Source organism: Callionymus lyra, chromosome 12 (assembly GCF_982586985.1).
Source record: "Callionymus lyra chromosome 12, fCalLyr1.hap1.1, whole genome shotgun sequence".
Taxonomy (NCBI): Eukaryota; Metazoa; Chordata; class Actinopteri; order Syngnathiformes; family Callionymidae; genus Callionymus; species Callionymus lyra.
Window position 1 is genome coordinate 26097146 of NC_141829.1, and position 23457 is coordinate 26120602.

Here is a 23457-nt window from a genome sequence, read left to right on the forward strand (position 1 = left end):
ACGTCTTTTAACAATTCAATATCGTTTTTAGGTCAAACATAAAATGAATAAATATTAATCCTCGCTCCAAATATTAGAATCAGTTTTTCAGAACCACCATGTGCCTTTGTGTGCTCTGATATCCGTAGTGACAATATGATCGGCAGGCCTTCCGGCCAATAGAAACAGTAATTATTTCGACTGTCCAATCAGAGCTAAGATAAGGCGGGCTTCTTGTTTCCAGTGACGTGCTTGATCTACTGTCTCTCGTACATGGCTATCGGTTAGAACTAAACCAACCGAAAGTGAACAACTGGACTAACAGCCAGGATGAATGGAACAACATATTCGAATTTCGACAACCAGGAACATGTGTTAAAATTAGGCGAGACGTTTGAGAAACATCCCAAAAGTGCCTACCACACAGTGAGATGTAAGTTGGACTCCTGATGTAGCCACGGTAGCATACCAGATAGTAGACGAGCTAAAGTGGCAATGGAAGAAGCTCGTGAGCAATTCTTTTGCCAACGTTTGTGTATTACCTTCTACCGATGATAAGTCGAGGGTAGCAATCCGAACATGTTTGCTGTATTCACGTTTAAACCTTAAACCAAGGGTCCATCTGTCAAAATTGTTAGCTAGCATTAGCTCACTATTTTAAGATGGCGACAGTGCCATCTGCTGGTGCTAATAGAAAAAATCATGGTCCAATAAAAAGTCTGTTTTTAGTGATAACATTTCTTTCATTCGCAGATGACTTTAAACCAGCCTCCATTGACACAACTTGCGAAGGCGAGCTGGAAGTGGGCAAGGGAGAGCAAGTCACCATAACTCTTCCCAATTTAGAGGTGATGTGTCAGAAGAGGAATATTGTGTTTTAATCGGATCATTTTACTTACACATTTTACATATTTTCTATATATGATGCAAGAACATTGATAAAACGATCACTGTGCATATTTTATGTTATTGAATTTATTGTGCATCGACATGGTTCTATAATAAATGGATAAATAGTTAGATAGATGGATAGATGGATAAAACCTAGCTGACCTTGATTGTTTATAACTAACATTCCACCATTTCTGTTTAAACTGTGTTTTAGGGATCCAATGCTCCAGTCACAGTCTTTAAGGGCTCAAAGAGGCCTTACATGAAGGAATGCATTCTCATTGTTAACCACGATACTGGGGAGTACAGGCTTGAGAAACTCAACAGCAATATTGCTGTTAAGAAGACCAGGTGAGACCAGGCAGTGATTCTTACGGTCACACAATGTTACTAGTTTAATGATCCAAAACAAATCTTAATCCAAAATCATTGTCTTCCGTTCGCCCAAATCCACAAACCAACCCTCGCATTACCTTGTCCTCTATTTTTAGGCATATAAAACCTACATGATCTTTTTTTTTAGCCCTAAGCGCCGTAGTTTTTCATTAAAGTAACCAGGCTTCTTCATGCTTTCATCTGTGAACCTTACTATGAGAACATCACTGTTTTTTAAAACAACATGAACTTCCTACAAATGCATGCCAAAACACTGTAGTGCCAAGTGCCTTTGGATACCTAAGGTTAAAGTGTTGTCTCAAACAAACATCTGGATAAACCTTAAAGGGACGCTACACAAGTCCTTAAATATTGGTCGTTTTGATTTGGTCACACTCACAGACAGAAGGTTTTACAGACATAGTTACATAGTGATAAAAAATGTAAATTACGGCTACAGTTTTACTACACAAATCATGACTGCTAAAAAATGAATCAAATCATTACAAAAAATATGAAAAACTATTACAATGTCTACTTAATGTACCATATTGTTGCTTTAATCATTTTTTTGTACAGCTGTCAAATAACCATTCTAGTGAAAGTTGACAAATGTGTGTATCATTTTTGTAATGGAAATAACTTGTTGTGTTTGTTTGCCCAGAGCCGAGGGCAGCAGTAAAATTCACTCGCGTCTGGAGCAACAGACCAGTCGATTAGGTCAACAAATGAAGGGCAGCGGCAGTAGCAGCAGCAATAGCACGAACAGAAGCTCTGCAGGCTCAAAAAGTTCTCCCCCAAAGGAGAAGACCTCTCCCGCTTCACCCATGGACGATATTGAGAGAGGTACTGTGTGTTTGCAACCAAGTAATTTGTAGAGGCCGATTGCCAATGTTTAGAGTATATTTGGGGGAAAGGAAGTAAACTGATAACACTGACTTTCAATGAGCGGAAGCATAAACACCAGAAGGTTAAAAGACACTGACAAGAAGAAGGAAAGATTAATGCATTTTTGAGAACTGTGTATCTGAAAGTTTAAGTTGAGTAACCCAGTAACGTTTAAACCGCTAAGGTTAATATTGTTATTAAACTCTGTAGACAGATTTGTTTTTCAATGCATCAAGCTGTCTTTTACAGTTTTCCCTCTGAAAGCTGAGATTTTGAGACGCTTTACTTTCTCTGAATACTAAATTGTATTTATTTGCTTGTGTTAGAACTGATGGCAGAGGTGCAGGTGATGGACCAGCTGAGCAGCGACAGCTCCTCTAACTCCAACAGCTCTTCCTCCTCCAGCAGCGAAGACAGCTCCAGCAGTGACACTGAAGATGAGCGTAAAAACAGTGCACCCCCAGCACCTGCTAACCCCGGTATGCCAGTACTAACCACGACTACGACGAGCAGCAGCAGTCGGCCTCAAGAGAGCACAGGAGGACTCATGAACACACTCAGTGAGTCGTCTGCTTGGATTATATTGCATGGAATATTGTTTAAAACAATATTTAAAAGGATAAGTTGTTTGTCCTATAAAGATTTTTAATTCTGATAAAACTTAAATAGAAATTAGAATTTATTAGAAATAATTACCATTAGTGCTGTCAGTAATCTCACCTAGGGCTGAACGATTAATCGCATTTGCTCTCGTCTCTGCCTGTGTGTGCGCTTTTGTGCACACCACCAGCGTGTTTGTGTGTGTGTGTGGGATCAAAGTTACCTTATGCAATTACACAATTGTGTATATGATATTATATTATTGTGTATGACAGGAAATGCACTTAAACACACGAGTAACTGTACAAAAATATGCTGTAAGAAAAAGAAGAATGACTCTTTACTCTGCACTGAAATTTGTATGATTTATTATTTACTCATAAATATAAATGTTTACATCACACGTCAGCATGTTTTACAGTTGTTTTTAGTATTTGCAGTGAATATGTTACGTTTCTTTCCAATGTAATAAGAGTAAATAATAAACCTTCTCCCTTTATGTATGCTTAATTTTCCTTTATCATAAATAATACTTAACTTTATCTTGGGAATCCAAGAGAAATACATTTTAATGTAAAGTTTCATTTATTATATTGGATTAAAAAAATGCATAAAAAGAGGACATTGAAAAGATAATCGCAATATTTCGGAAAATAATCACAATTATATATTTTTTTCAATAATCGCTCAGCCCTAATCTTGCCTTGAAAAAGTGCTTTTTATTTTTCTGATTTGGAATTAAAAAAGTGTTTGTTCATTAAAACTTTTCTGTTTTGAACAGAAAAGACTGCTGTATTTGAGACTCAAATGTTGCCTGAAACCAGCAGGGTTGAATATTTATTTGTTCTTTTGTCTCATCATTGCAAAATAAAAATAAAACACCAGGTCTAAATAAAGGGATTCAAAACATCACTCTCATCATCAAGTATTATATCATTCATCAGACCAATCAATGTCCACCGCTTGTTACTGACCATGTTCTCACCCCAAGAAGCCGCCAACAACTAAACTAATGTTTTACAAAAATAATTCATAAACGGAATAGTTGGAGATTGAAAGTTTGATACATGTGATTAGGACTGTAATTCATTCAAGCTGTTTTGTGGTGAGATGCCGGGGGCTGTATGATATCTGATTTAGGCTACAAATGGCCTGTGGATTATGCTAATATTATAAAATTTAACTGTGTAATAGTATAATAATCTCATTAAAGCTTGTAAATTCAGTTCTCCAGCCAAACCAGATATTTCATAAGATCGTATGATCGAAAATTTCAATCAAACAAGAAATAACTATGATCATTTAAATTTGACCTTCAGGTTTAAATTGAGGTTCCTGAAAGTAAGACAAAATAAGAAACTAGAGTTTTAGCTTTTCCCCCATTTGTTATCTTGACTGAAACTACATAGATTCAAATAAAGCACAAATGTAAATGCACAAATTGACTCATTACACGATTAAGTTGTCTTAACATTTTCTTTTTAAATAGACTTATTAACCATGATGTTTTATTAACGCCATTCATTTTTTTCAGTTGTGCTAATGGGCATCGACGCTCCATCCTGTCCATTTTCAATGCTGACATTTCAGATCTGCCTCTTGTTGTTATGCTACATTTCGCTCTTTGTCACCTGTAGAAGGAATGGAAAAGAAATATGAATTGTGTCTGAAGGGATGAATATTGCCTTGTGTGAAGGAATTATCAAAGTTATTTTGGTAACAAGTCTCTGAGAAGCTTTTCACAAACAAATAATCAACCTGGATGATTTATCAAGTGAACAAAGTGTTCTAGCCTACAAACCTCCTGCAGGAAAACGGCGAGTGATTGTTAGTGACTGTTCTATTCTTGTGTTGTTGCAGAGAATGACCTGCAGCTCAGCGACTCTGGCAGTGAAAGTGACTGAGTGCTGCCTCGGTAACATCAGGGAAAAACTCCTGCTTCATTTTCTTCCACTCTTCCATCTTCTCCACTCAGCAGTTTTGAGCTTCATCTTCAGTTGTTTCATAAAGATACGAGTTCTCACTGCTTCTCCATGAGCTCAGCTGCTGAAATCGATCGTGATGGGTGTCAAAGTCTTCAATTATGTCCAGACACATGTAGTTCTCATCCACTCACCTAGAAATCAACATCAGAAGTTTGCATTGACAATCCTTTCCTTTATAAATGTTAGCTTTAAATTGATCTCTGACTATTAGTGGTTTATAGCTACAGCAATGGTTTTGTTTAAATGATTTTATTTCCACAGGAGATTAGATTGATGCTATGGACTTGCATTTTGTGTGCTTATGAAGTAAATTGTATAAAAACAAATAATAAAACAGCATATTTTACCAATCACACCAATATAACGTCACATGAATGACTTTGTGTCAAATCCTGGTCAGGATTCAACCCTGTAATGGTGATGGAAAGATTTTTAACCGAAAAAATAAATGGATATGCAGCCATGGAATACAATTGCATTCTAATGATAAGTGTTTAAGCTCTTAAACTTCAACCATTTTATGTGCTTGTCAGAGAATGAAATGCATTTATATATTTTATTCTACCATGTGGTACATAATATTACATATCTTTATTACAACAATAAGAGCTGCCTCTGTCTGTGTTGATACTAACTATAATTATTTCCTATAAATAATTAGAAAGTGGATAATGGCCCCCAAGACGTTTTGTTCGAAAAACAACTGTTAATAAAATTCTAACAGTAAATTGTGGCTGTTGCTGGGATGACGTTGACTAGACTGGATTAATATTTGTAGCTCTAAACCTGCCATACTTGAAGCGACGAGGAATTATTTATTATTTCTTATCTTATCTGCTAAACCAGCATCAATCTATGTAGATGTGAGAAAACGAGTCCAGCTGGTGACTCTGACATAACAAGTGGTCTCATGCAGTGTCACTGTGATGTGCAAAACTTTGTTTGGTGAATAAAAATGTTGATCGGGTTCTGCTTTTCGATTTTTATTAAAATCTGAATTTTAAAAACTGCATCATACCAATTTATTATTCTCGATCCACATAAGATCATATTTTTGTGAATGTTTTACTTTCTATTTAGATATAAATATATGTCTATATATATGTATATATATATATATGTATATATATATACATATACATAATTGTGTTTTCTCAATTATTAATTAATATGGAATATCTGATCTATGTGATATACTTTTCATAACATTTCCGTTGCTGTGTTCAATATTAATCTTCCCCCAGCAGATCTCTCACATTTTAACTATAACATGTTTAACTTACCTGAACTTTTGTTTTTCTTTGCATTTTATCTCTGTTCCCATAAAATACAAATAAATCAAAAGTTAAAGAACACCTCAAGGTGTCCTGGGTTTATTGAAATTCAAGCCGCTAAAGTCCAATGAAAAGGTAAATGGTCAAAACATGTTAAGGTTACCCCAAACTGTAAAAAAAAAAAAACGAACGATCTTCCTCTCGCTCTGTGTTTGACAGTCTACTGACTCCTTCAAGAAGCATCTTAAGACCTTTTTATCTGTCCTGGTTTACTCATTCTTAATCTTGGGGTTGCTTTGTTTGTCTTTATGTTATCTTGGCTTTGTAATGCATGTATTTTACCTTTTTTGATTTTGATCTGATAAAGGCACTTTAAAAACAATGACTTACTTACAACTTAAAGCTGTTCTGCAGCAATGGAGGTTGATCACGCCTTGGACCATTGGTGCTACCAATTCCTACAGGGTTGAAGCTAAAAAGCCATTGCCAAGACGTCATAATAATAATAGGCTTGCCTGAGCCATGAAACACTGGAAACATCTAAGGAGGTAATAGTTACTGGTAAAGAGCCTGTCTAGACCAGGATCGCAAGCCGCTTGAACAGTCAAAAACAATACACATTTAAAAATACCTAAAAATGTAAAAACTCAAAAGGCCAAGACACATAAGTAAGAAATAAGTAAGTCATTTTTATTTGTATAGCCAGACATATAAGACAAACACAGGAGTTCATGAAGACTAGGAAAAAGCCTACACAAATAAATATGTTTCTTGAAGGAGTCGGTAGACTCCATTAAACACAGAGGGAGAGGAAGATCGTTCCAAAGCTTAGGATCAACAACCCGGAAGGATTTCTCTCCTCTGGTCCTGAACCGTGTGCGAGGAACCATCAATAGATTCTGATCCACAGACCTAAGAGCCCGAGCTGGGGTGTAAGGCTGGATCAGATCACTGATGTAAGGAGGAGCCTGACCATGAATAGATCTGAAATCAAGAACCAGAATTTTAAAATTGATCCTGAAAGAAACTGGCAGTCAATGCAGAGTTTAAAGGATCGGGGAAATGTAAGTTCTCCTATTAGAGCAGATGAGAATTCTATGTCAAAATGTTGGATTTCTGTTTGGTTGATTAAGAGATTCCGTCATCTTTTTTCAATTGTTTATTTGTTCTATGCAATTTTCATTTCGGAGTACAATGAGGCATTAAACTGCATTATCTTATGAATAAAAGACTGAAAAAATGAGTGTATTCTTAACTTTTAAAATACTTTTAGAGAATCTCGTTTTATTTCACTGCATCCGTTTTGCCCTCTTTTTGTTGAATGAATAATCACATCTAAACAGGGATTTGAGCTGTGCAGCATGTTAAATGTGCAGCCCTATTATCTATTGTAATAAACATGCTTTGTGGAAAAATAATGGACCTTAAATGGAACAATTTAACATGTGGGTTTGAGCAAGACTTGTTCTGTAAGATAAAGGGAAATTACATCAGAAATCAAATAAATAAATAAAAGATACGATCAATCCATGGAAATCTTTCAATCATTTCCTGAACTTGTTTTTTCCGGTTCTAGTTGTCGCCCTCTGGCGGCAAATATGAGGCGTGACATTTTAGATGCAGTGGTTCGTGTATTTAAACAAATGTTTAAACGCACGCACGGCAGCAGCCATCGATCCGCGCACACGTTATTAAAGACGTCAAGCTTGCTGTGTGTGACCAGGCCTCAACTACGTCACGGGTTTACACTTGACAGGCAAAGTCCAACAGTGCGTGTGCGCGCGCGTGCGGGTTATTAAAAACTGCGTGCATTCATAGGCTCGCAGTCAGAAGCAACTGTTCGATCTTCGCGGTGAGTCTCTAGAACCGGACCAGGACCATGTTGAGGAAGGTGTTGTTGACCGGAGTGCGAGTGACCCGCGGCGGACCGCGACCGCTGCGAGCGACCACCGCGGGCTCCAGCCCCCACAGTCAGGCTCTCGCCCCGAGCAGCACCGCCGTGGTGGGAGAGAACAAGCAGAAGACCATGGAAGACTTGGGTGGACTGGGTCTGATGACCACCCTGTACTGGCTGTTCGTCAAGGGTTACTTCCAGACCATGCAGCAGATGCAGGTGGGTGTCCATGTCGCTGTCATAACGGTCACAACAGTTGGATCACGTTTGGACTTGACCCTCAAGTTTATAGATTCTGTTTATAATTTAGTCCTCATTTTTTAAATATTTATTTGGCTAATAAAAGACATTACACAGACAGAGAAGAGGTTGATCGAGTTCCGATTCCTTAAAACTCTTCACTGGCTTCCAGTTTCTTTCAGGATCAACTTTAAAATTCTGGTTCTTACTTTCAGAGCTATTCATGGTCAGGCTCCTCCTTACATCACTGATCTGATCCAGCCTTACACCCCAGCTCGGGCTCTGAGGTCTGTGGATCAGAATCTACTTATGGTTCCACGCACACGGTTCAGGACCAGAGGAGAGAAATCCTTCCAGGCTGTTGCTCCTAAGCTTTGGAATGATCTTCCTCTCTCTTTGCGCTTGATGGAGTCTACTGACTCCTTCAAGAAACATCTTATGACATTTCTATTTGTCCAGGCTTTTCCTTGATTTTCTGGAACTCCTGTTGTGTTATCAGTTGTATCTTGACCTTTAAAGTATATACTTTATTGAATATTGTTTTATTTGTTTAAGCGCTTTGTGACCCTGGTCTGGAAAAGCGCTATATAAATAAAAATGACTTACTTAATTACTTAGTTACTTAGTTGTGTGTTACCGGGGTGCACAGAATGAAAAATTATTCATATAGTTTCTGTTCAAATTAATATTACTGATTTGATTTTTTTTTTTTAATCACGTCTTATAGAGGTTTATTGAGTAGATTCAATTGGCCCCCGCCTCTCACCCTGAGCAGCTGGGATGGCGACCTCGATAAAAAAAAAAAGTGGTAGAAAATAAATTAAAATAAAGAATAAGATAGATAACTGTAATTAGTTCATTTAAAAAAACGTTTTCTTCCACTGCTCTTATAGTTATGTCAGGGGATAGGAGACATTCTCTCGCCGTATTTGAAGTTTAATCTCATAATCTTTTTCGTTGAGTTTTGTTGGTCTTGCAAGACTTTTGCTTCGTCCGTAGAAGTTAAACTCTGTCGAAACCATAAATATTCCAGAGTACGTTGTCTTACTTGTGTGAAAAGTCATTTTAAGCCTCCAATATTGAACAGATGGCACTGTTCAATAAAAAGAATGCTTTACATGGAATACAGTGAGGTTCTGTCACCTCCAGTGCTGATGATGTGAATCCATAAATAAAAAAAAGATGAAATAAAGGGAAAAAGTCTTATTAAGTTTTTACTCCTATATCTCTAGTTGGTCTTAAATTGGTGTAAGATTCTGTTCTCTTGTTTGCCTTCATGAAGTCCATTCAAACAGCCCGCAGCTCGACTCAAACCAGTTTGCGTGTATGTTTACACCTACATTTGTGTTTGTTCAATATTTGCTATTGGGTTATTTATTTTATGTTAACTCAGTTATTCAAAGCTGTATGTTGATATTTTAAGACACCCAAATCAAAGAGTTTGCTCACCCTGCCCTCTTGGTCACCATTACGTTAAAATATTTATCTATCTTGCTTTCTTCTCAAAAAGTTAACTACTTTCCATCATGTCGATTGTCTGTTTTCATTTATTTTATGTATTTATTAAACTATAGCTTTTGACTCATTTTTTTGTTATATTTGACTCATTTATTGTAATGCACTTGGGATTGTAATTGTATTGGGATTATTTCTGCCACATGTTACAATGTTTATGACTGTCTCTTTAATTACATTGACATTAAATCGTTTTGCTTTTAAATAATCTTTCTTTAATAAATACATTTTGTATTTTTTAACAGTTTCCTGCTTTGTTTTTTTGGCGTCTTGATTTCCTTGGCTTCTATGCTCCAACTTCTAATAGTTTGGTGCACACATTTTTGGGTTTGAATCAGAAATATGAAGAGTACAGATCTCTGGTTAAGATGTCTTGAATAACAATGTACTAAATTGTATTTAAAGATCGAGCACCGCAAGATCTACGGCCCCCTCTGGAAGTCCAAGTATGGCCCACTGGTGGTGGTGAACGTGGCCAGTGCGGAGCTGATCGAGCAGGTTCTGAGGCAGGAAGGGAAACATCCGGTCAGGACTGACATGCCCCACTGGCGAGCTTATAGAGAACTCCGTGACCACGCACATGGACCCCTGACAGAGTTAGTAGTTTCTTTTTGTGCTCTCAATTAATGTCTGTTCCATTGCAGTGATGTCAAGAAGTGACTTAATTGAAATAATTGACTTTTCTTAATCATTATTATACGTTTTGAAGTGGTGAGTGTTGTAAGTAGATTTATTTTGTCAAACATTCTATGGATTATTGATTAATTGGAAAAAAAAAATGTTTGTAGATTATCTGGATTATAAGTGCTTGAGAATTACAATGGTATACGTTGATTCAAATGTTTGTCGCAGTTAAAATCTGTCGCTATATCTGTAAAATTCAATAGAGATTTTGACTTTTTTTTGCTCAGCTTTGGGAGTCTATGAGTCAAACATGTTTTGTCAGTTGACCGTGAGTTTATTTTAGATCATGTCCAAACAAGAATTATCAGAAAAAATCAACAGTTTTTGTTATTATGAAGCATGTTTGAACGTGAAGTTACAATATTTGTTTTGTAATACGTGTACATACTGTAGTACCTCTGTAGTGCATCTTGGCAGATAAAAGGTACAAATGTGACAAATTCTTTTTCATTACTTTTATGTGTACATATTGGAAACAAAAAGAGAAAATCATTCATTAAATTATCACAATGAGTTATAACAAACTTTTAATGTATTTGAATATTACGATTTTACGGTTCATTTCAAATGAATGACCAAAAAATCAATTCAAATGATCTTGGGTGTCACTGTTTTTATATAAAAAATTGAATTAATGATGAGCTAAATATAAATATATATATCTATATATATATATTGTGTTCAGTCATATAGAAAATATTATTTTAGTTTATTTACTCCTAATCTCTCCCCTGAAGTTTCCTATTTCTAATAACTTTGACTCTTGTTTTCCAACACTTGAGCAGAATGGGAGCGAAGTGGCAGAGAATCCGCAGCATATTGAATCCTCGGATGCTGAGGCCGAAACACGTGTCCTCCTACACCGACACCATCAACGGCGTGGTGACCGACTTCATCGAGAGAGTCAATATGCTGAGAGACACCAGAGGCGGTGGCGTGATGGTTAATGACGTCACCGGAGAACTCTACAAGTTCGCTTTTGAAGGTCAGCTTGTGGTTAATAACATGAGAAGATGTTCAAGTCGCGATGACTCAATCAGGAAGTGAACTTCTATTAGGGACACAAACAATTATACTCTTATGTTCCTGTCGCATATGTAAGCGTTTTCCTGCATATTATAATGACTAAAATGATGATATTTATGAACGCATGAGAAAACTGATTAGGTATCCGATCTCAAAAAACAATATGGAGGCTTTAAATTTATAATATAAGAGATAATTTTTTCGCTAGTTTCGCGAGTTTTTTGTTCGCTATCAATAACCGAATCTTTTAACAGTAAAGTCTTGGTATTTTAAGACATATAAAATGACAAAATGTCTATAACCAATGTAAACTTCCCACTTAAAATGTTTTGATTTTTTCGTACAAAGCCAGCATCAGACTTTAACAAGCACAGATTACTTACATTTCTTTATAGTTCTACTAATGTGACCTTTTTTTCAAGTTGATATGGTGACCTAAAAAGATGCCTGTGATAAAGATAAGATAAGAACAGATATTATGGATGTCAACAATAAGACCTTCAATAACAAAAACAGAGGTTGATGGAAATTTATGGAAGTACCCAAGTGCCATTCCGATTATTAAATGGTTGAATATAACATTTCAGATTTTTTAAATATTGTATTTTCCTAGCATTTATATGTGTTCTTTATATGATAAGTCATCCTGCTTGCCTCAGGTGGGGGACAGACCTTATGCTCTCTAAGTTTTGACTAAATTAAAAAACCTGAATTTAACACCAAGCGCTGTGTCTAAGACTTGATGAGCATATAATAAACTGGGTAGAGTTTTAGTCTATTTCAATTTTAAGAAATATTGTTTCTCAAGTCTTAAATTTGACTCGTTGAAACCAGCAGGGAACCTTATGAAGTACAGTGACTGTACTCACACAATGATCTCTTTGGTTTGGCCTTGACAGCTGATAAGATAAAAGTAAGTAAAAGGTAATTATTCAACCAGAATATCATTAGATGAACCTTGTCATTTCAATAGAATATGAAAGACAATTGTTTTTCATCATCTAAAATATATATAAGAGATCTTGTCAGTAAATTTTCAATTTGTATAACGCATTACTGACTTTTGCTCCTCCACGTCTTTAACTGGAGGCTGGATGAGTTTTTTTAGGGTATTAACATTTTTATGAAATGTCAATAGTTTAGTTTAGAGTTTTTCCCTGTAGACAAACAGAAATCAACATGAATTAAACAAACACTAGCAAAGAAGGACACAAAATTACAAATTGGACATCAGGATGTAACAAGCTAATCTTTAACAATTTGATGTATTAGTTCAGTCAAAAGTCAAAAACTGTCCTTCAATTTTTATTTTTGTTTTGTTGAGGGGCCTCTGACTTGAAGACAATAATCAGAAGTGCTTTAACTATACCATTGGTTGCTAGATCAACTTCATATGAACAGCAATTTAAAAAAATAAAATCAGTAAGAATTTAGGAATCACATTCAATAATGAGTGTCATCTTGAACTGGAAATTTCACCTTTTATCAGGATTCAATGAAAGCTTGTAGCATCTATTAGCAACAGAGTGCAGCTGACATAACAACTATTTACAAATATTTAATGACCAAATGTCGCATCTCAATAGTGTTCCAAGGTTTCAATATAAGATTTACATCTTTTGGGATTCAGTGTCTGGTAAATTTCTTTAAAAGAAAATGGGTAGGAGATAGAGGGGACATTAAAATACTGTCCCTTTAGGACCAACCACTATTGTGGTGGAAATTCATTCATTCACTTTCCACCCCTTCTAGCAGTGAGGTGGGATTAGTTTGGAGGCCTGCATTTTGCAGATGTGCACCTACTGGCTTGTCCAGCCAATTTGGACAGTCTAGGAATCCACTAACTTCAGAATGCCTGCCTTAGGTTTACAGGAAGAGAAAGATGTGGGACATTATAGCCGCTGCCCCGTGGGCCTGAACTGGTCAGATGATTGTAAAGTGGTATCTAAAATGTAAAAAAAAAAAGCATATCCCTTTGTGAAAAAACTTTTTTAGAGTATTCAATTGAACATTTGCTCGATATCTTAAATTCCAAGAGAAATTTGAGCACAGATTTAATTGGATGTGGCAGCAAAGGCGTGCCAGGACCCAATGTAATGTAGATTCAAGATTCAAGATTCAAGATTCAGGAGCAGCTTATTCGCCATTACATATTGGTATACATACGTGGAATTTTCCGTTGTTGTAGACGAGTCCGGAATTGGTAACAAAAATTAGAATAGGGATAAAAAATATGTCAACATAGCAGTCAGTGATTGATCTTGTGTCTGTTCTGGTAGGCATCTGTTCTGTGCTGTTTGAGGCCCGGATGGGTTGCATGAACGACGTGGTGCCAGAAGAAACAGAAAAGTTCATCTCGTCCGTCGGCGAGATGTTCCGACTCTCTCAGGTCGTCATCCTCTTCCCCAAGCGCACATGGCCATATTTGCCGTTTTGGAAACAGTTTGTTGACACGTGGGATCTTCTCTTCAAAGTGGGTGAGTCGAACAAGCTTCCTGAACAATTTCCAAATAGCTCAGCTTGTTATGATCATTGACTTGTGAAGAATGTTCTTGGGAAGAAAAAGATGTGAAAACCAAACAACCCAAAAAAAACTTTGAGGAGGGAAGAGAGCGAGTTCAGGCCATACATGTGCCAAAAGGAGTTTTCTTAAGAAATGTGTATTAAATATGGTTAAACATTAGTTTAACTCTGACCTATTTAAATTATCTTCTGCCCTCCTTTCCATTTCTTTAAATAGGAGTTGCAATTTTGTAAATCTCATTTACTTAATATTTAATACATATGGTTTAAACGTTAACTCATCAAATTTTGAACATTTTGAAAAATGCGCATTTCAATGGGGTTCGACTTTCCATCCCCCCTAAAACCTACACAGTGTCATATGTTTATATATATTAATATATAAAATACATATTAAAGATCACAGTTTAATTCAGGCTCTGCCGACTTGTTTCTTTCAATCTATGTGTTAGCTGTTGTCAAGTGGTTCAATTGTATGTTATTGCATACAATTGAACCACTTGACAAAACAGCATGATCTTGTGATGAAATTAAAATTGATGGAGGCGTATGTCGCCTTATATTTGTCATACATTTATCCTAGCCCTAAATAATCAAAATGTTTATTTACCAACTATAAGGCCCTTGATAAATTGGTAAGACAGTCTCCATTGAAGAGTTCAGTCCTGTGACGTGGTGAGGAGGCAGAGGACTCAATTGCAGACAAGACTCTTGTGAAAATGTAATGGTGTTATAATAAAGTGCTTGTGTGTCTTGGATTTAAGAGGCTTGACTACAAACCTAATAATTTCACAGTCAGACAAAGTCTAAAGCGCTGAGTACCGGTAGTTTATTTATACCCCTCCAGAGAGTACTAGCAGGTGAGGCTAATGCGGTGGGATGGTCCTTCTGACTGGACCCTCAGGTTGGAGCTGTGGTTAAGTCCATTGGAAGCTAGACTGTAGTTTATTCAAAGATCTTTGATTATCTGATTATAGTGGAAATGATCTTGAAGCGCTCACTGTTTGACTTTTTCTGCTCACTGTTTGACTTTTTCTTCTTTGGCTGTATTAGGCAGAAATTATTGGTTGACTAAGAGGGTTTCAGTCGGACATATTAAACTACTTTCATTTGTGTATTTCTTATTAAGTGGTGTTCAAAAATCAATAGAAGCTATTTTGGTTCAATTTGTTCTTGGTTTAAGTAACCCAGGGCAGATCTCTTTTTTAATTGTTTTATCTAAATGAATTTCATATTAGCATAAGATTAAACCTTAAAGATAATATTTATCATTATATTTGTAATCATTGCAGCTTAATCTCGTCCTGTGGAATTTTCTGTTTGAATGTTTTTCTTTACAGAGTCCAACTATTAAGTGTAGCAGATAGCTAGCTGTAGACCGAGCTTGGAACCACTTATTGATTATACACTCCAATAAGATACTTGGAAAGTTCTATTGTTTGTGTAATTTGTGCCCATTTATGTCACATTAATCCCTGCTTCCCTTGAATTTACTTAAAACATTATCTTAAGTTCACTAGATAGTAGTGACTCACTGGAAGTACAAAGTTCAAGACTCCTACTGCTCTTCTTTATTGTCATCAGATATGTATGATTTACTCTCTCTCACCAAAGCATTACGTATAATTACATCGCTGTAGAGAGTGTTGTCACTTCATTCTTTCACATTAATGCCCTTCTAGGGGGGAAGCTGGTGCATATGAAAATGGAGGAGATCCAGCAGAAGGTGGATCTAGATCAGAATGTAGAAGGTGCCTACCTCACCCACCTGCTGCTAAGTGACAAGATGACCATCAATGAGATCCTGGGCAGCATGACAGAGCTTTTGCTGGCAGGAGTGGACACGGTGAGTTTGTTTGGACCCTAACAAACAACCTACTCCTTATTCTCTCTGCATGAATAATTCATTATTTCTAGGACAATTCACGTCAATCATTGACCAAAACTTAAACGTACTTTTAGTGCTTTTTTTTTTAAACAAACATCACACAATAAACAACACAAAAGGTGAAGCATTGAGTGGTTATGTTTTGAAATGATGAACTTTGTGAACCTTCCATGTTGAAGAAGTTTCATTTGACTGGTCAAAGGCAGTGATGGCTTCAGTCATTAGAGCTCCAACGTGAAGCAGGAAGACAAAAGTAAGTAAGTAAAGTAGTTTCTGGACAAAAAGAGCACACCTGAATATAAGAGAAATAACATGTATAGATGTATCGGTTGATCTGTTTATTAGCAACAGGTTACCATGTTAAAAAATGAGATATTTAGTCAAAATTATACATATTTAATGAAATAAATGTTTTTGAACAGTTTCTAAAACAATAGGACAATAGGACAGCACGAAAACATTATCATCACAACCATAATCAGCATACCAGAATAGTAATTTGTCAAAGTCAGGTTTATAATCAGGAAATAACATTACTTTTTTCTAATAGCTAAAGAATAACAATTGGTGTAGCTACTCTTATGTCACACTACTTATGTCAATCTGATCATGTAAATAAATCCTTGTAGGGTAGTCAATAGTTTACACTGATGCAAACAACACTAAATGTTGAAAACAGTGTATTTATATATTTTATATCAGTATTTTTGACAACAACATCTTTTACTCTTTGATTTATCCCCTTGTCATCCCCTAAGAGTTCTCCACCATCCAAGACTGTGTAGAGTATCCCTTGTCTACACAGAAGGATTGACTTAAGTCACTACAAACTGACTGAGTAAACAAGAAGATAACTGTCTGTGTCTGTGTGTCTTTCGCAGACTTCCAACACTATCTCGTGGGCGTTGTATATACTTGCAAAACAACCAAAGATCCAAGAACAGCTGTACCAAGAAGTCATTAGTGTTTGTCCTGGAAACAAGGTGCCAACTACAGAGGACATCAATCATATGCCTTACTTGAAAGCCATTGTCAGGGAGACATTACGGTGAGACAGGGTTTTTTTGTGTGAAAAAGAAGATGTACAATGCAGATTAAGAGATGTGCTGCAAAAATGTATATTTTTTTTAAACCACTCATGAGTATGTTAAGCTAAAATGAAATAAATGATTAACATAAAACTTCTTGTGCTCGGGTTGTTCAGGTTGAAAACAATGGTCAGTCACTGAAGTGGACATTGATTGTTCTTTTGAATTCTAAAATACTTGTTTATTTTTAAGTGTTAACAGACATCACTTTGTATTGACCTGATGTTTTATTTTGTTTTATTTTCTAATGATGAGACAAAGTAACACTCAACAAGCAATATTCAGGCCTGCTGGTGAAACTAAAGGTTGCAGGAACACTAGGGACTCGTCTCAAATACAGCAGAATGTAAATTACGAGAACTGTATCTGTTCTAGTCTGCTCAAAAACAATAAATAACTGGTTGAACTGACACTCAAGCCAATGATTACAACACAATATTCTTTGCAGCATCATGGGTTTATATTGTTTTTCCTACGTGTCTTCTCAGGCTCTACCCTGTAGTTCCAAGCAATGCCCGTATCTCTGTGGAGAATGAAATCGTGGTGGGGGATCATCTCTTCCCAAAAGATGCAAGTTAAACTATTTACGAACTGTTTTTCTATTGTTATTCACCTTGTATTGTAACAACAATTTGAATTACTTCTCAATGATTGCTGACTCATTTATACTATAAATGCGGTTTAATAAATACATTTTTTATTTGTTACTACTAATATCTCAAGATTTAGGAAACACCCCTCAATTTTTTTCTATGTTGACTGTGTTATATTGTGAACATGGTTAAATGGTACACTACAATAATACTGGCTTATTATGTTTGAAAGTTAAATGGTACACTACAATACTACTGGCTTATTATGTATGAAAGTTAAATGTACACTACAATACTACTGGCTTACTATGTATGAAAGTTAAATGGTACACTACAATACTACTGGCTTATTATGTATAAACATTAAATGTTACACTAAAATACTAGTGGCTTATTATGTATAAACATTAAATGGTACACTACCATACTACTGGCTTATTGTGTATAAACATTAAATGGTACACTAAAATACTACTGGCTTATTATGTATAAACATTAAATGGTACACTACAATACTAGTGGCTTATTATGTATAAACATTAAATGGTACACTAAAATACTAGTGGCTTATTATGTATAAACATTAAATGGTACACTAAAATACTACTGGCTTATTATGTATAAACATTAAATGTACACTACAATACTACTGGCTTATTATGTATAAACATTAAATGGTACACTAAAATACTAGTGGCTTATTATGTATAAACATTAAATGGTACACTAAAATACTACTGGCTTATTATGTATAAACATTAAATGTACACTACAATACTACTGGCTTATTATGTATAAACATTAAATGGTATACTAAAATACTACTGGCTTATTATGTATAAACATTAAATGTACACTACAATACTACTGGCTTATTATGTATAAACATTAAATGGTACACTAAAATACTACTGGCTTATTATGTATAAACATTAAATGGTACACTACAATACTAGTGGCTTATTATGTATAAACATTAAATGGTACACTAAAATACTAGTGGCTTATTATGTATAAACATTAAATGGTACACTACAATACTACTGTCTTATTATGTATGAACATTAAATGGTACACTACAATACTACTGGCTTATTATGTATGAACATTAAATGGTACACTACAATACTAGTGGCTTATTATGTATAAACATTAAATGGTACACTACAATACTACTGGCTTATTATGTATAAACATTAAATGGTACACTACAATACTACTGGCTTATTATGTATGAACATTAAATGGTACACTACAATACTAGTGGCTTATTATGTATAAACATTAAATGGTACACTACAATACTACTGGCTTATTATGTATGAACATTAAATGGTACACTACAATCCTACTGGCTTCTTATGTGTGTAAGTTAGCATAAATAATATTGTGTTGCAAGCACCATAAATAATCAATATGTTATTACATTATGTTTTTGTTGTCGAGACAGTAATTGTTGTATAATGATAATAATTTAAATTTTGTTTCAAACTGTGTGTTGCTATTATTTAAAATTATTCAAATGTTAAAACTATCATTTAGTAAAATTTGTTAGTGGAAAAAAGCCTTCATAATTTCCTCTGTCCATTTCCTTTTTGTATTTTTACCTCAACGATGCAACCTCCTTTCTGGAAATGCTAAACATGTATTTCAATCATTTAATGACTTAAAATGTGTGTTTCTTAATAATGAATAGTGGTAGTGAACAAAATGCTTCATAGTACTACGTTCTTAAGTGTATATAATATTTATTGTCTTATTACACATTTATTAAGTCTGGACTTCTTCTACCCCTTAGACACTCTTCCACCTCTGCCACTATGCTGTGTGCTACGATGAGAACATTTTCCCCGAACCTCACCGCTTCCAGCCAGAACGCTGGCTTAGGGGGATGGATGAGAGGTCCAAACAGCATCCCTTCGCCTCTGTGCCCTTTGGCTTCGGGGTTAGGGCTTGTTTGGGCCGGAGGGTGGCCGAGCTGGAGATGTATCTGGTGTTGTCCAGGGTAAGAAGTCAGCGATCAACTAGCATGTCAACATTTCTTTAAGGTTCCAATCTGTCCAAAGATTTGTATATTGGGAAACACTTCTCAACTTCCACTTCCACTTAACTTTATTTATAAAATTGTGTTTTAATCGATTATATATGGAATAAGAAATGTTAGTGTCTCTTAAAAAAAAAGAAGAATAAAACATGTATTTGATTTAACCTGGACCCACCACATCTCCCTTTTAACCACATATACTGCTTGACTTCCAACCCTAAACAGTAAACAGTCACAACGTAAATCACCAGCTTCTCTCTCTCGATCCTAAGCCTTTACTTTATGGATACAGTTGGTTGTGGAGTGGGTTCTGGGGAAGACAGTGGAGTTGTTGGGCTGATCGTCTGTTTCGATTTACAAATGGCTTTGTTGTTCCTTTAAACTATTTTTATTTGTTACACAATTTACACAAAAGCAGTCAAACGATAAATGGTATAAGATAAAAAAAAATCTAAATTCAGCACATGCTAAAATTCATGTTAGTATCCCAAATGCAATATCGATTGTAGCAAAAAGATGATTATTCATCAGTAAAATGATTCACGATAAGTAGGGCCAATCAGGTTTTAACTAAATACTAAAATATATTTAAATGTGCATTATTTTGCTAATTATTTTCTTCACAGCAATGTACCCTCTAGGCTACAACAAAATGTTTAAATAAATACAGTGGGTCAATAAGAGCAGTAAAAAGATTAAAAATACATTTAACTACTGTAAATATACTGATGTTTATCTCTAAACATTTAATGTTCATCTCTACAAGCATGCATTTGTGTAATATTATGTTCCAGGGAATGAGACACTCCTGGGTAATATTTGATATTATTCAGGAGAAAGAAAGAGCAATGTTGGAGGCAGCTGGAGCATCAACCCCCCTCAGCTGAGACACAACTATGTTAGTGTGGGCTCACCATATGGGATAAGGATAGGTCAAATTAAGTATTTGTTTTGCCTTGTTCTTACTAAAGCTAGATATTGGAGAAAAAAAATCCTAGATCTGCTGGACACACCAGAGCTCTGTCTGGTCCACTTCTGTTCTTGTTAAGCTGTTCATCAGCCCAATGATCATTTCCTGCCATTTCAACAGAGAAATGCTGTAAAAAAAATTGGGAATGAATTAAACTTGTTGTGCAAACTTCTAATCCATATTTGTGGATTTAATGTAATACAAGTACCTGCGGCTAATTCATCATTGTGGGAGGGGAGACACACTTCTTGAGCGTGAAAATACAAATTCATGTATTTAACATTAAGGAGTGCACAATCATATTTATTAAACCTGAGGAAATTCTGTACTTCTGTACTCCATCGGTATTTGAAAAATCTCCAATGCCTTACATTAACACAAAAAAACAAACAATGACCCTTGTAAATATGGCCCGTCATTTTTTTTCATTCTAAAAAAACAATAATTTCAACATGTCTCTGTTTTTGATCCACAGTTGATGCAACACTTTGAGGTTAAACCTGATCCTGCTGGAACAACCGTGAAGCCCATCACTAGAACCCTGTTGTGCCCTGCTAAACCCATTCACCTGCAGTTTTGGAACAGACGTCTCCGGTAGACTGAAACCGCCGGAGGAGCTCTGTAGAGAGAGGATTTGGTATTCACACAGTGTTACCATTTATCACTAGGCAACCACTGAGGAAACATTTCCTTGTACCAGAGAGTCACTCAAGTAGTTGGAAAGAGCACATGATATTATACGATTTTATGTTCGGGATCGTCTCGATGTTGTTTAATGTGTTTCTAGTATCTAATGTATTGTTATATGACACGAGCAAACCAACTAAAGATACTGTGATGGAGCTTCATATTTTAAGTTCAATTCCATGTAAGGTGTCAAATTAGACAGACAGCATATCAAGTCAAGTTCTTTTATAGTCACATATGCATGTATTAAGACATACAGCATAAATGAAATATAACAACCTAGTAGCCTTAAGATACGAAGCATAAATGTTGTAGTATTTTTGTATCCTGCAGAACAATGGAAGGTTTAATCATCTGTTTCTGTGTTAGAAGTGTATTCAATGATTAACAGTATTTTTCACGTATCACAACTTCTATTAGTTATTGTTTTGTTACTAGGATTTTCTTATGGGGTTGGGTTGGGATTTATTTTCTGTCTCTATTACTTTAAGTACACTATTATTATCTGTTTCCTTATGTGGTTTATCTTGTGGGTATAAGCTTAGGTTGAGTGACCAACGATGAGTATCTTGTTAACAATTCTAATCAAAGGGTCTTCATTTAGAATTTAAATATATCATATATTTGCTACTTTCTGCATAAAAAATGTGAAACTAAGTACAATGTTTTGTATGCATGAAGATTTAATTTTTATTTGAACTCTATTTTATTTTTATAGATTCATATAATATATTATCCGATATAGTATACTTACTTTGTTATACTGTTCAACACCAGTGATTACGTCTGTTGGAGTTTTTTTTTTCCATAAATGTGCCATTTATTTTCATATAAATTGTATTTTCTCCCACATATTTATTGTTTTAATACTGAAATTGTCACCTAATGGTTTATAATGTATTGTGAATTATAATAATATATTCATGTAATATAGTCAATCTTCTTTTACAGAATGTCTCCTTCCTTCTGTTATTTGTAATTGCTCATCCCATTTTCTCATTTTTTCCCCCTCAATCCAAAACTGTACCTTGAGTGAATGTACTTGAGGATGACCCTGTGAAGTCATTATATCTTGGAATTAAATGTAATTTGAAATGTTTTACACTGTGTTTTTTTTGCACCCAATATTTATATAGGCTTCGTTTTAGATAGTAATTTGACTAACAAACCAACAAAATATGTATTTTTTCTTCTGCTTAGAGTAGAGTGGTGTTATTGTGGTGTTATTTGTGGTGTCTCACATATTTTGTGTGAAAAAGAACACACAGAAATGACAGAAATTGCTTGCTTGAGTTTACTCTTGTTTCCTCCCAGAGTCGAGAACATACAAAGGTTGATTAACCACAAAATTGTGTGTCGTTGTGTGAATAGTTGGAGGTCTCTGTGTGCCTTGTGACAGACTGTCGACCTGTTCAGGTGTCCCTCGCCTCTGACTTAGAAACTGAGATCGGCTCATCAGGGAATAAACAATGAATTAATGATTTATCTTGACCTACACTTGGCTTAAACTAATTGTATTAATATTAATAATGAAAGACATGATAACCAAGTTACAATTGTAACTTGTATAATTTGATGCGGTAAAATCAAAATCAAAATTTAATGAATTAACTATTGTGTGGTTCACTGTTTCCTGTCCTTAAACTTATCCTTATCCCTTACTCTTGAGTTGTTTTTCAAAACTACTCAAATGCATTAGGTCATCAAAGCCGACATGTATCAATGCTGTCTCATACAAGGTTGAACGAGTCATGTTCACGTATATACTTTTCAGGTCATTTTATAACACGTTAAAGGTCGATTGTAAAATCAAATTGTGCCGTTTTAATTACTTTGTTGTTTTGACATCACACGTTTTAAATCTACACAAGAATGTTTCAGCGCTGACAACATCTGTTATAGAAATGTATGCAATGACAAAGAGAGGACAGAGTAAAGTAAGAATAGGTGCTATTTATACAGTTTATATAAATTACTTATGTTTTGGCCTTCCTCCCCAGTCAAATCCCTCCTCTTCTAAACCTTCCCCACATCCTCAAACTTCATTCTTTATTTTCCCTTTTCCTTTGACCTGTTACATGACCTCAATGTGTGTGTATTAATATGCAGCATTGATGCTTAGTGATCATAAACAAAACTAAAGCAGATTTACTAACACATGTAGAGATTGTAGTGACTGCGCCTGTGTTACTGATCATAGACACAAGGTGGCGGTGTCGAGCTATGTGTGTTTGCAATGTTCTGAACACGTCGATGTTATCGATTATATGATAAACAATCTTGTTTGCTGAGGAAGTGAAAGAATGTGATCCA

General features: G+C 35.3%; 2 protein-coding genes across 2 annotated transcripts; both read left to right on the forward strand.

Moving 5' to 3' along the window:
- The first annotated feature begins 235 nt into the window (after positions 1-235).
- Positions 236-5728, forward strand: eaf2 (ELL associated factor 2). Its single transcript, XM_087804510.1, has 6 exons — positions 236-412; positions 733-827; positions 1085-1221; positions 1910-2091; positions 2460-2693; positions 4594-5728. The coding sequence occupies exons 1-6, from the start codon at positions 310-312 to the stop codon at positions 4635-4637; spliced, it is 795 nt and encodes a 264-aa protein (XP_087660636.1). The 5' UTR covers positions 236-309; the 3' UTR covers positions 4638-5728.
- Positions 5729-7660: 1932 nt separating this feature from the next.
- On the forward strand, positions 7661-22243 carry cyp27a3 (cytochrome P450 family 27 subfamily A member 3). Its single transcript, XM_087804462.1, has 9 exons — positions 7661-8105; positions 10047-10237; positions 11111-11310; positions 13631-13828; positions 15557-15720; positions 16644-16810; positions 17339-17420; positions 19242-19448; positions 20933-22243. The coding sequence occupies exons 1-9, from the start codon at positions 7872-7874 to the stop codon at positions 21053-21055; spliced, it is 1566 nt and encodes a 521-aa protein (XP_087660588.1). The 5' UTR covers positions 7661-7871; the 3' UTR covers positions 21056-22243.
- Positions 22244-23457: the final 1214 nt, after the last annotated feature.